The 12,975-nt window shown below is 40.3% G+C and overlaps 2 protein-coding genes and 1 long non-coding RNA gene across 3 annotated transcripts; 2 read left to right on the plus strand and 1 right to left on the minus strand.

Annotated features, from left to right (window-relative positions):
* The first annotated feature begins 5,124 nt into the window (after positions 1–5,124).
* On the plus strand, positions 5,125–5,803 carry LOC127565112 (uncharacterized). Its single transcript, XR_007954508.1, has 2 exons — positions 5,125–5,536; positions 5,611–5,803. It is a non-coding gene; the product is annotated as an uncharacterized LOC127565112 (long non-coding RNA).
* Positions 5,804–6,054: 251 nt separating this feature from the next.
* LOC117564957 (gustatory receptor for bitter taste 22e-like) lies at positions 6,055–7,305 on the plus strand. Its single transcript, XM_034243912.1, has 2 exons — positions 6,055–7,074; positions 7,138–7,305. Exons 1-2 carry the CDS (start codon positions 6,055–6,057, stop codon positions 7,303–7,305), a joined length of 1,188 nt encoding a protein of 395 aa, XP_034099803.1.
* Positions 7,306–11,649: 4,344 nt separating this feature from the next.
* Positions 11,650–12,567, minus strand: LOC117564526 (uncharacterized). Its single transcript, XM_034243347.2, has 2 exons — positions 12,410–12,567; positions 11,650–12,352 (listed from the first exon to the last, which is right to left on the minus strand). The coding sequence occupies exons 1-2, from the start codon at positions 12,453–12,455 to the stop codon at positions 11,703–11,705; spliced, it is 696 nt and encodes a 231-aa protein (XP_034099238.1). The 5' UTR covers positions 12,456–12,567; the 3' UTR covers positions 11,650–11,702.
* Between the last annotated feature and the right edge of the window lie 408 nt (positions 12,568–12,975).

The following is a 12,975-nucleotide window of genomic DNA, read 5'->3' on the forward strand; positions in this document are numbered from 1 at the left end:
CACAAATTTACCTATCTTGTTGGCTGGCTGGCAAAAATGAGATGGTGAGAAGAGAGAGGAGAGGGGGAAAAGAGTGTTTGCTCCCCATAGGCAGCTGCCATAAAACTAAACTTGCCAACGAAACTGGACAAGATGTGCAAAGCACTCTGCTCGGATCTTAAATTATCGCACACAGAGCATTTGACTAATCGCATTGGCATCGACAGTTTTTTGGGCTTTGTTCAACGATTTATACGTGATCAAGCTCAAATTTATAGGGCAGCGAAGGAGTCGATAAAGAGTTGAACTCTTTAAGTATTGCTTTTCGTAAACTATTTAAATGAAAACCACATAAGGAACTATTTTTAATTACGCGGCTGTGCAGCATGTGAGAGAATGAAATGAAATAAAACATTTGGCTTGCTCAATTGAGCTCAATTCAAAATACTAATGAATCCTGTGCACATACCTCTGACGACCTTAACCACATCAGCATCCTCATCCTGATCATCATTATCATCATCGAGTGGAGCAACGTACGTGCTCCAATGCGTCTGCTTTCGTTCTTCGTGCCTGCTCCTAGGCTGTCTCCTCTCCTTTTACAACGATTGGCAGACACAGACACGCAGTGTGTGCCTGTGTCTGTGGAGGAGCCCCTTTGGGTTATGTTGTTGGTCTAATTCGCCAAGGGAATATCTTGTTTCGCTTCAGATACTCGTACTGCATGCGCATGTACTGTCAATATGCCAAGAGCACACATACTTTTTATTGGGGCATTGCATGCTTGTCGTTTAATTTGCTAGAAATAAAATAAATACCCTCAATGCAGCATTGAACAGACAGACTCTCCGCTTGGGTTAGAGTATTCACGGCTGTTACATATCGACGAATTCAATTGTTGTCTGCTTGTATTTGGCTGCTGTTGCTCACGTAGCAGCCGCTGTATTGCCGATGGCCCGTAAAACATTTTTTGGCAAACGCGGCGAGCCAACACAAAACAAAGAAAAGACAGGAAAAAAAAAACGAAAAATAAAACACAAAAACTGAAACTACGAAATTTTTGCATAAGTGAAGGCTATAGGCACTTTTTTTTTGGCTGGCAATAGGATATACTATAGAAGGCCAAGACAGATATTAATATTGGCAACTTGGAATGGAAATGGTACGTTGACATTTATACCGCATTTCAACTTGGAAAATAAGTCTAGATTTTACTCTAAAAGATGCAAAAGAAGCTGAGAGTACACACAACATAACATATAAGCGTTTTATATAATAGCATCGAAAGTCATATGCATGGTGAGCTTTGCCAATTTAATTCATTTTTGGGCAGGCAAATTATAAATGCTGTTTGTTTTGGCTTGTGGCCAAAAATATATCAGTACAAGTAATGTGGCTCTCGTAAGCCGCCTAGGCTCAAAGGAAGACAGGCGAGCATGCCCGACTTGTGGGATACACGGTAAGCTCCATTTCCATAAGTAGTTTTATTTATGTTTTATGCTTCTGTTGTGCCATCATCATCGTGCTTACCTCTAAGTCTTTTGTCATGCTTCCATTTAGCAGCTAAACGAAGCGTATTTTCCATTCATTACACCTGCTTAAGTATGCATAAAAATACTGCCTGCCTGCTTGCTGCTCTACTGTGCCAGCCAGCTTACTTGATCAGCATTCCGTTTTGTCGAGTCGTTGCAAATATACTTGGGTTAATTTTGAAAGTTTTGTGGTGCTGCCCCGACACAAGAAATTGAAACACTTAAGCTTATTAAAAACTAAAATTCAAATTTGTAAAGCAACCGCAGCAGCAACAGCAATAGAAGCGGCAGCAGACGGTGATTAAAGACTGCAGCAGGACTTCGAAGAATGAGTCCTAGACTGGTCTCGGAGTTCACCTTGGCAGATTGTCAACGTATTAACTTTTGGCCTACGGGTAAATTTAGCTAGTTTTATAAGTTGAAACCGTTAGAGGAGGAGGAAGCGTTGGAGGTGGAAACATAATTCCGGCGGCCAAAGAAACCGCAGACAAATTTTTGGAAAACTTTCACCGCACAATTACTCGAAATGATGAGAAAACTTTTTGGTCGAAGAAAAAGAAAAACACATTTACCATTCTATACAGTTTTCGGCTACGAGAATTATGTTAAATAAGCGCGAGGGAGTATTTTTCGCTCAACAACAACAACAAAAGTAGCGAATTTGAAGATGCCGCTCTGTCGCCTCGAAATGTTCAAGTGCCGTGTAAATGGCCAGAAATACAACGAGAAAAAGAACAGCGCGCATTAAATGTGAGATATAAGTACACGAATACACTCGCACATATGCGTTAATAAAGACACGCACACACGCCCACACACACACACATCGTCGTGCATATAAAGATTCATTCATCGCAGACAAATGTGGTTTATGGCGGATACGTTCCGCATTATTTACATTTTTATTCTTTCAAATTTATTTCAGCCTCTGCCTCATAACTTAATTCAAGTTTCCTCATTTTCCATACACACACACTCATACACATTTTCTCCCTCGTCCTTTGGGGCATTTCTTTTTGTGAGTGTGTGCGCGAGTTTATCTCGCTGTGTGTGTTCATGTATATGTGTGTGTGGGAAGCAAGCTTGCTTTAATTTTGGCTTCCTTTTGTTGAGTTTTATTTTTACAACTGAATCTGTTTCGTCGCCGAACGCACTTAAAGCCCACTTACTACCCACAAAACGAGTCGAACAACAATGCAGCCCACTGTCTCCTCTTCTGCTCTCTCTCTCTCACTCTCTCTCTCTGTGCCTGTAATCCAAGCTCTCAACATGCTCGGCAATTACAGCGCGTCGTCGCTTGTCTGCGGATGAGGGGCTAAGGTTGGGGGTGAAGTGGCAACCGTTGGCAGGTGTGAGACAAACCCTTTCGGCTTCCACGTAAGTTGAGATTCCTAGCTGAAAATCTGGAGTGCGTTTCGCCAGGATATGGCAGCGCAATCACTGCCTGCTGCCTGCTGCCTGCTGCCAGAGTCTTTTATGTTATGTCGCCTGTCTCTTGTGTTAATATTAAAGTATGTGCGTGTCAAAGTAAAGAAAAATCTTTGCTTTTCATAGTTACCATAGTTGCTCCACTCAATTAGCACCTCATTGAAAGGTCGCCTATGCTAAGTAAATCACACTAACAAACCCATTTTCTCATCTTTTTGTGCTCTGCATAAACATTTGCATTCACTTTGCTTACATTTTATAATTACACAAGTATTCATCGCGCTCTCGTTCTTGCAAAGTGCGAGTGAAAAGCAACGTGAAAACACTCAAAGCACTTACTCAGGCCAAAAGTGTTGAGGAAATAGAAAATATATTCTGTTCCACAGCTGCTTGCTTGCTTTACAAGCGCATTGACTGCGGGTATTATTATTCTGTGATAACCTGTGCAACACTTTGAAGCAGGTGTAAAGAGGAATGCACTAAGAGGATGTCTTCTGCTGGGTTTCTCTCAGCCACACAAAGTTGTTCTGACTACAAAGTTGTTTTCTACATTGCTGCTTTGTAGCTTTGAGACTGCATATTGCTATAATTTGCACGGGTTCTTTCTTTATCAAGTAGAAAGGGAGGATTGTAGAATGAACTTTAAACATTTAGTTGGTTTTGCTATAAGAGTTCTTTGATTATAATAGTAACCAATCAATATATCCTTATTTAATGTATTCAACCAATCCGTCTCTCTAGTATATCTTTGTTCTACTACGATTTATAAAATTAAGAGATTAAAGGAAACCCCATTGAAATGAGATGATAAATCAGTTTGCTATTGAGGCACAAATCTAACCAAGTATCTTATTGAATTAGTGATTGATTATTGACTCAATTCGCTTTATTTTTGGTGCTGTTGCGCAATTCTGATTGCTATTTTTTTTGCTTTATGTAATTTGGGTAATGCAAACAATTTTATTATTGGAGTAAACAAAAACAAAAGCGCAGAACGAATTGTTTACATTCGCATTTCAATTTAATGGGTGTCTTTGAGACCCTGAATCCCTGAAACCTGAAACCTGACACCGTGGCAAACAGATGACCTCCCTCAAATTGATTCTGAATGCGACTGTCGCATCCCAAGACGAATTTATGGCAAAGCTGGAAACGCACACAATTGAGAGAAGCTTTTTACACCATTTATCTGAGAGCATTGTAAGCCCGAGAGCGTTGTAAATGTTGCCAACAACGGGCCTTGCAACATGTTGCCAGGCAACAAATACGTGTAACTACAGCAGCTGTTGATGTCATGGTGCAGCAACACAACACAGACAATCCGACCTCCCTTCCAATCGTCCTCCAATACCTCAATATCCACTTGGCCCCGCAAATATTGTCTTGTTATTGATTTCTCAATTTATTTTATTTGCGACTGTTATTGTGAGGGTGACGCTTTCTGGGTCAATCGTTGCCAACGACGACAATGACACTGATTTCTGCTGTTACACTGCAGTGCCAATAAAATGGATGTTAAATTATATGATCGTCATGACATCAAACAATTCGATTTGGTGTTAGTTTCTAAAACGAAACTACAATTTAAACTACGCGAATTTCGTTGTTGAAAATTTAATGATGTTTTAATTTTCTGCTCGCTTGTTTTGCAAAATCCCATCCCATCCAATTCCCGCCCTTCTGTGATAGCTTGTGGAGTTTGCCTGGTTTTTGGGGGATTTAAATTCCATGAATGCGGGCTTCTGTTCTGCTTGGTTCCGCCTTCTGCGCCTAAACAGCAGCTGAGAGTTGTGGCAACTGCCAAAATTGGATCGCGTAAAAGGTGGACTCTGATTGCAGCTTGCCGTCGTTAACGTTCACATTCTGGTTGCTGTTGATGCTGCTGCTGCCCCGAAATGCGGCACAAAGCACATTGTCAGCACTTTCATTATGTGCCCGCATTTCAGAGTCTGGGCCATGGTGATGCATTTGATTGGGGCATTTTTAACCATGGCAGCGAGGCAACGAGGTTGCTCCGCACTTTTCAGCCTTGTAACCGGAAAACTGTTCACTGAAATGCTTCAAATGGAATTGGCGCATCAACGCTGACTGACTGACAGTTGTGTTGTTGCTTGAACCTGGCTAAAAAGTTTATGGTTAAAAACGAAAAATACGATTCATTTGACTATATAATTTATAGCACTTACTTCAACATTTTATTCTTAAAATGGGCGACCATTTTTAAGAGAGTTTTCACACTAAATTCTTGATATTCTCGTCTTATTGCCAACGCCGTAAACTACACGTCTGGCATAGACTTAAAATTCCACGGCAGCTGTGTGAAGAAACTTTTCCGCACTTGGGGAAAATGTGAGTGGAAATGATGATAAAAGGTGAAAAATGCACTTGCATAGATGAGGGAAACTGGAGACAACTTATTAGTTGGTGCACACCAAGTAGTGCTGCTAGCCAAAGAAAAGTTTATGTGGCAACTTTGAGTTGCACTTGCGTGTAGCAACAGCAGCAGCAAGTGTTGCATACTTTATGGCGCTCAACGCATATCATGACAAACGTGGTCACACCAGACGGGCTGACAGACCGAACAGAACGAACGTATGGTAAATGAAGCAGGAATTGCACAAGTTGCAAAGCCAAGCATACAGGAAAAACTAATTTTTAATGTCCTGCAAAGGATGGCAACGAATGTGCAAATAGCACCACTGATAGTGTGATAAAGAATGAGGGCAATTTGTTGTCGTCCTCAAGCTTAAAGAATTGCAAGAGACATCTAATGAAATGCACTAATGAGTTTTCTCTTGTTGATGTTGATGTTGTATTTTATTAAATAATTTGTACTTTTATTGTTACTTATTCCGTTTGGTCAGTTTATCAACTTGTTTGACTGCTTTCCGGCATAGTCATGTCTGTGAATTATTGATTAACTAATGCCATTAGAATTATCAAGTTAATTAAAAGCCGAACGGAACACATCCTCAAACGAAAGAAACTTATATAACATTATTATGCAATGTGCTATTTATCGATTCATACACTTTTAGCCATCGCTTATCGTTCATCATTCATTAGGCCAAAACGAATGCGGCATTTCCAGCGAATATTCAATCATTGAGTCACAATGCTTCGAGCTCATCGCAGTTGGTACCGGAAATTTGTTGAGCTCAACCTGTGGGCGACACTCTACAGCTCCTGGCTGCTGGGTCTATTTCCGTTCGTCTACATCTCAAGGACGAGGCGCATAAAACGCTCCGGCTGGCTAGTTGGCTATGGCATCGCCTTCAATGTGCTGCTGCTTTGGCTGGCAATGAACTACTATGAAGCGACACAGTCACAGGCCAAAGAGGAGCTCTTCACGCGTAATCCATTGGCCGAGCAAATCAATGTGCTGCATAATGGACTGCTGCTGCTGACCGTCTTTGTGATGTACTTTCGCAACTGGTGGATGAGTGACGAACTGGGAAAAATACTCAACGTGCTGCTCGAGTTGCATGATCATCATTTTAGACGGTACGACACGAGTGATTGCTACAACTTCGATAACTATATTGTGTACAAGGGAGTTTGCACTATGCTGGAACTCATTTCGATTATTTGGATTATATTTGGTCTAAGTCCCAGGTATAACATTGGCTTACTTGTTGGCGTCCTGAGCATAATGGTCATTCAATTGGGCGTGTTTATGGTCACAACGCACTTCCACATCTGCGTCATGTTTGTCTATCGCTCCATTTGGATAATCAATCGCGAGTTGCTGCAACTAGTGAATCGCTTGACAATCGATAAACAAGTTACGAAATCCTCAAGGATCCCTAAGCTATTCGATCTGTATAGGCGGCTGTTGGAACTTAATCGGCGAATAGTTGGCGTCTATGATTATCAAATAACACTGTTCATTGTCTCCCTGCTGACAGTCAACGTTATCTCCATTTTCTACATACTTGTCTATGTGGTTAGCTTGAGAAAAGCGGTTACTTTCTATATGTTCTTAAACTTTCTGCAAGCATTGTCGATAAATATCTCGGACTTTTGGCTAAACATTGCCCTCTGTGACTTGGCAGTTTCCGCGAATCGTTCAACAGCCGCGATATTGAAGCTATTCAATGATATACCTCAACTGGACAAGCAGCTGGAGCGAAATGTAAGTGACTGTGTTGCTGCGAATAGTAAAAGACTAATCATAATTGAAATGGTTTTTTCACAGCTGAATGATTTCGCTTTGTTCTCCAGTCACAGACGGCTGACATTCAATCATTTTGGCATGTTTGATGTCCACAATGCAATGGGATTTCGCATGGTCATCGCTTGTACATTGTATATGCTTTATTTGGTGCAGTTTGATTATGTGAATTTGATGAGAACATCAACATAATGATTTCGAGAGAGCATAATGTGATCTAATGTGCTGTGTCTTTCATTTTTAAACACGCAAACTGGACTGAAATTACTGAGTATTCAATGTAAAGAAACTGGCTAAGAAGAAGTCTAAGGAAAGCCAAGCACAATGGGCACCAAACACGAGTACGAATTTCTGCTTTGTATGTTCTTAAACAATGCGCTTCTCGGAAGCAGCAATTTTCATTCTCTCAGTCAACAATTGAGGGTGGCTCGGGAGGGAAAATCGAAAGTACCAGAGGCAACAGCAGAGGGAAAAGTCTGCTTTCGTTGTTACGTTCTGTGTGCCTTCATGTTCTGCCTATTTCCATTTGGTCTGAATGCTTGTACTTACCGTTAGCTAAGGTGATGTGAGGGGAAAAGGAAAGGTAAGAAAATGAAGAGAGACAGGTATGTTGCATTTAGTAAGACAATGAAGACGCCAATCCATCAGATAAAGCTGCCGGCAATTCAGTGCTGAAGAAGACACAGATAACCACAGAAAAGAGAAACTTGAAAAAAGAAACGCATCCTAAACTTTCGCTTTTGGATCAGACCAAAAAGTGGAGCAAATATTAAAGAGATAAACTAAAAGCATAACTATAATAATTCGTCAACTTTCTGCGAATTAAAATTAGTTAACAGTTTTGATGATGTTTGATATGAGCAAACATTTAACATCTGGACTTAGTGCGTAATTCCAACACCTGCCTTCTATATAACCGCATTAGCCACATGCTCTCAGTGTGATTATTTCCGGGCATGAAATGAAATAGTGCTCAGTTGAAACCACTGAGAGCCAAATGCTGACTGCCTGCATCTTGTGCAGTTTGCCAAAAGAGGGGAGGCGAAAACCCGGATAAAAGCTGCTGGTTCTGGTTCTGTTTCCCCAATTGCCATTCAACAACATAGGTAAATTTGTCCAGCGCACTAAATTTCAAGCGGAAGTGACACTCTAATTGAGAGCAACGAACCAACTGGGAAATGTTGTGGTGACCGAGTGAATGCTTGGTGGGTGTGACAGGGGGAATGGAGGAGGAGAGGTGTTACGGTGGCAGCACTGGCACTAAAAAAGTAAACTCGTTAATGGCTAAGTGCAAAACCATAAAACGGATGTTCAGAGTAAGCTCACAGCTCAGCGCCGAGCAGTCGTCCAGCAGTGTAAAACAGTGAGCAGCAGATTGGTTTGTTGGTTTTAGCCGACAGCGGATTCCGGAGATGGAAAAATGATTTGGGGACAGTTGGGGTAGGTTTAGTGGGGAGGGGGATGGTTGCAAATGAAGAGGTCCTTCGAAATGCGGGTTCGTTTGTTTTCCCTCCTTTTTTATGATGGTGCGCCGTAATTAATGGTCTACAGGCTGTCGGCATTTCTTTATTGGATAAAGAAGACTCAATTAAAGTTCCGTTTTATTACATGGAAATTAAGGATGAACAGGGAGGAGTGTCTCTCCCATATATTCTAAATAGGGTTGAAAGGAATTAAATTACATAAAACTTATTCAAAGAGATCAACATCAATAGAAACTTATATATTTTGTTAATTAGAATGTAATATGAAGTATACGTAGTGTGTTACATATGTTACATGTTACATTATACAATAAAAAGTAAGCCAATTAAAAAGTTCTCATCTTACATTTATAGCTAGTTTTATAAAGAAATGCAAATATTTCAAGTGTAATTGCCAGAAGATTTCGAGATATTGCATTCTTGAGTTTGTGTTGTAGATAAGCCTATAACCAAGACGCTAACTGGCTCCAGCGAGGACGACCATTAGGCACTTGCTAGCTCTATACTCGTATGTGCTTAGTCGGCAAATAAATTCAAACAAACTCTTTGCGTTGCACCGCCACCCAACTCTTGCTTTTACATTCCTTTTACACACGCACAAGGGGCGAGGCATTAAAAAGGCTCGGCTAGGATGTCTTCTATACTCGACTCACACTCGCAGTCGCAATCGTTGCCGTATATGTATATGTGTGTGTTATTTGAGTACTTTATATTCAAAACTGTGTAATTTGTACAAGTCGGAGCAAAAGTAGAGGCTGTGGGTCGTGCGTTGTGCGTTGTGGGGCGGGAGCGTTGGCAACAGCTGCGATTGTCACATTAACCTGATGTCGACAGAGCGAATTGTAAAATGGCAGCAGCATGTGGCTGCTGCTTGTGTTTGCCTTTTGCCTCTCATAGGCCGACGTCGCAACGTTGCTTGATCTTTGGTCCTTCGCCCTCGTTGCTGCTCGTCGTCGGTTGTCGGTTGTCGGTTTCGCCAGGTCGCGGTTAATTATGTTTTTTGTATGCCCCGACGCATACCAAAAGGCGCTTTCCTGCTCCACTGTCGTCTCTTATCGTCTCGTCTCGTTGTCGTCGACATCTCGTCTGGCCTTCCAGGCCCTGCGTGATTATCGTCTCGGATTTAATGTGCACTTTGATGTGAAACATTGCTAATTTGCCTTTTTGTTGTTGCTGTTGCTCTTGTTGCTGCTGCTGTTGTTGTATTGTATTGTAGGTCGTTGGGCATTTGGCTATGTTACACAGCGGCATATTTAAAGCCTTATTAATGCCTTGGCTGTGACATTGTTATGTGCTTTGGTTTCAATTATGATTCTCGCCCCAGCTGCGATACATTGTGGCAATTTATGAAATGACAGTAAGAAAACTGGGTTAAGCTTGCCACACTTGACAGTTGTTTCTTGAGAACATGGAATGAAAATCGAAGAGAAGCATAAAATATTCCCATTTAAAAAAACTTTAAAGGAGACTCTGCTACGGTATTGTTGTTGAAACATTTTACGCAGTTTTAAAGTTTGCAGCCTAAAAAACTGTATCTTTAAAGAAGATTTCGCTCTCGGTTTGTTTTCCCAGCAAGTGCCCTTCAATTACTATTTGTTCGTCTAGCTTTTCACATTTTCTTTCACACCTATTAGTTTCTGATAGCTGCTTCTGCTGTTTCTGTTGCCCTTTCGACACACCATTCTGCCTGATCGAACTTGCCACATCAAATAGCACTTGTCGCCTGTCAGCAACATCTTGATATTGGCGCTGACCCTCTAAAGTTGTTCTTTGTTTTCATTTTGTACATTGACTTTTGCACATTTGGGTGATTTTTAAGCGCGTGCTTAACAATTTTTGACAACTTTTTCAAATTCCCATGTTACTCGATCCAGCACAGCAGCAAGTTTTGTTGTGTGTGTGTGTGTTCTTGGGCTGAAAAGTAATTTTGATTTTATTAGCTGTGTGTGCTGCACCTGATGGGAATCTTTTTGGTATCACCTGGCTTCATGAGTGTTTTTTTTCTCTTTTTCTTAGTATTTTCCACGGTGTTCTTCAATTCAATTTTACTCAACTTCGTGTTTGGGTGCTACTGAAAAGTTTGCCATACACACGTCGCGAAGCCAGGGGCAAAGTTAACAGCCTGTAGAGTAAACATGTTAAGGTTGTCGACTCCACACAGACACTCGACTAAGCTATACCCTATAAAAGTCAATTTATATCGATTAAGTTACCAAAGTTGCTCTAAACTGTTGTAAGTTCATCATGATGCGTTTTTATTTTCGTACTGGGTAGAGAAACAGAACACAACAATCTGTTTCTATCGTCGTTAACACCATCGATATTTTCTTGTCAAGGCGAAAAACACATTTGGGCCAAATGCCAAGCATTCAGCCATTCGAAAGGCGCCATCGATGCCAGGGGTCAACGATTTTGGCACAATTTCCAAGAACGTGTAACGTATACGTATACGTACACCTTGCCAATGCCCATTCATCGCTTGTTATGCTTTTCGCAGGAAATGTTCTCGAATAAAACACACGGCTTTTCAACACACACCCACACATGTAAACAAGTTCAAGTAGTTCAAGTAAGCCAGCAATATGTTATAGTGATTGCGTAGGAAGGACTTTCAAAAATGTTTTCATTAGGTTAAACTAAGCAGGGATAATATTTGAAAATAACTTGGAAAACAAATGCGAAATTGATAAAATGAGAAGATGACGGTAAAGAAAAGTCAAGTGTGTGAAAAATATATTCTTTTTATGATTTGAAACACATTTAAATCTACACAAACTATGTTAAAGATTTTCAATGTTTATTAGTAATGTAATGTATTCAAAATAGTAGCTGCAATTCTATTTTACTACTACTACTCTTTAGATTACAGTAAAAATAGTAGTAGAAAAAGTAGTAAAGAAAGTAAAAGTAGTAGGTTAAAAAATATGCTTAAAAGTACCTAAATTAACAGTAAATAAAATGACTATTCAAAAGAGATAAACTATAGGCTCTATAAAAGTAGTACTAAGCACATATCAAGTTCATTGCTGATAAAGAATTTAAACGACATCAGTTGGCATTAAGTTGCGCATTTATAAGTAAAAAGCTAAAAGACATTGACCAAAACTAAGTTTCTCTATTTGCAGACAGCTCCTCCTGGCCACCGTCACTTACAACCGTCCTGTCATTGTTGTATACTGTTTCAGTTTCGATTTCAGTTTTAGCATCGAGGTCGTCGTCGGACACGTCACTGTCAATTAAGTAGCCAATAATATTGAATTCGGCATTGAGACTCTGCTCCCAACGTTGAACAACGTCGTCGGTGCAGACTCCCATCGAGCCGCATGCAATATTCAGCACTTGATTGGCATTGCAGCCGGCCAGCAGGGAATAAAGTCCTGGCTTCGAGCAGACATCGCGTGACGAGCTAAGGTCATAGATTTTGCCATTGAGAGCCGTATAGATGGGCTCGTTATTGCCCTGCAGTCCGTTATAGGCAGTCAACTGTTGCCTGGTCAGCCAGAGGGCTTCTTCATCTGTTGGCGCTTGACCCTTGATCAAAATCGCTTCGCTGCTTCCGCTCTCAGAGTCCAGCTGTGTGACACACTCCTCCAAGTTTTGGCGCTTGCTGACTTGCTTCCGTATCAGCGTACAGATTTGGGTAATCTTGATGGTGGCGAAATAACCAACCACAAAAGAGATGACCACTTGGGTCATGGGACAGCGCAGCAAAGGAGTTAGAAATCGTGTGGCAGCAGCAATGTTGCGATTCTCTTCTGTAATCAAGTAGAAGAAGTATCTCATTTGAAAGACATTAGTTCTGTTAAACTTACTTGCAAGCAGAAGTTGTGTTTGCATTAGATTAAGTAGCGGCATCATTTCGAAGTTTTTGGGTTGCTTTGTAATTATGCTGAAATGCTTAATCTTTTTTTTGTGACAAATAATTTAGACTCTGCTTCATAGAGTTGAAATTTATGTCATAATGAATTGCTTTTGGACTTTCCAATAACGTTAGTTCGCATCGTTAAAACGTTTTCTTTAATAATTTATTGCTTAAATATTTTCATCCCAATTTTTATTCATTTCATATAATAATCTTTTTAGTAAAGTACTTTGAACCTTTTCCACTGATTATTCTCTTTTATATCCCTTTTCAAAACTGGTCACAAGTTATTAATTATATAATTCTTGTTAATATTTTAATTGTCTAACTAATTTATTTTTACTATTCATACTTCTACAGACACTTCTCAAGCGATTCCTCTATGAATATTTATTTACATCGTCTTACATTTTGGCTACAAAAAGAAATGAAAGTGTGGGTAACAAAAACGAGTAAATCTCTTGGAATTTTAAGCCTTTGAAAATTTCCTTTAATTAACTGAAATTTGTAATAAGC

This window comes from Drosophila albomicans, chromosome 2L (genome assembly GCF_009650485.2).
Source record: "Drosophila albomicans strain 15112-1751.03 chromosome 2L, ASM965048v2, whole genome shotgun sequence".
In the NCBI taxonomy this organism is placed as follows: Eukaryota; Metazoa; Arthropoda; class Insecta; order Diptera; family Drosophilidae; genus Drosophila; species Drosophila albomicans.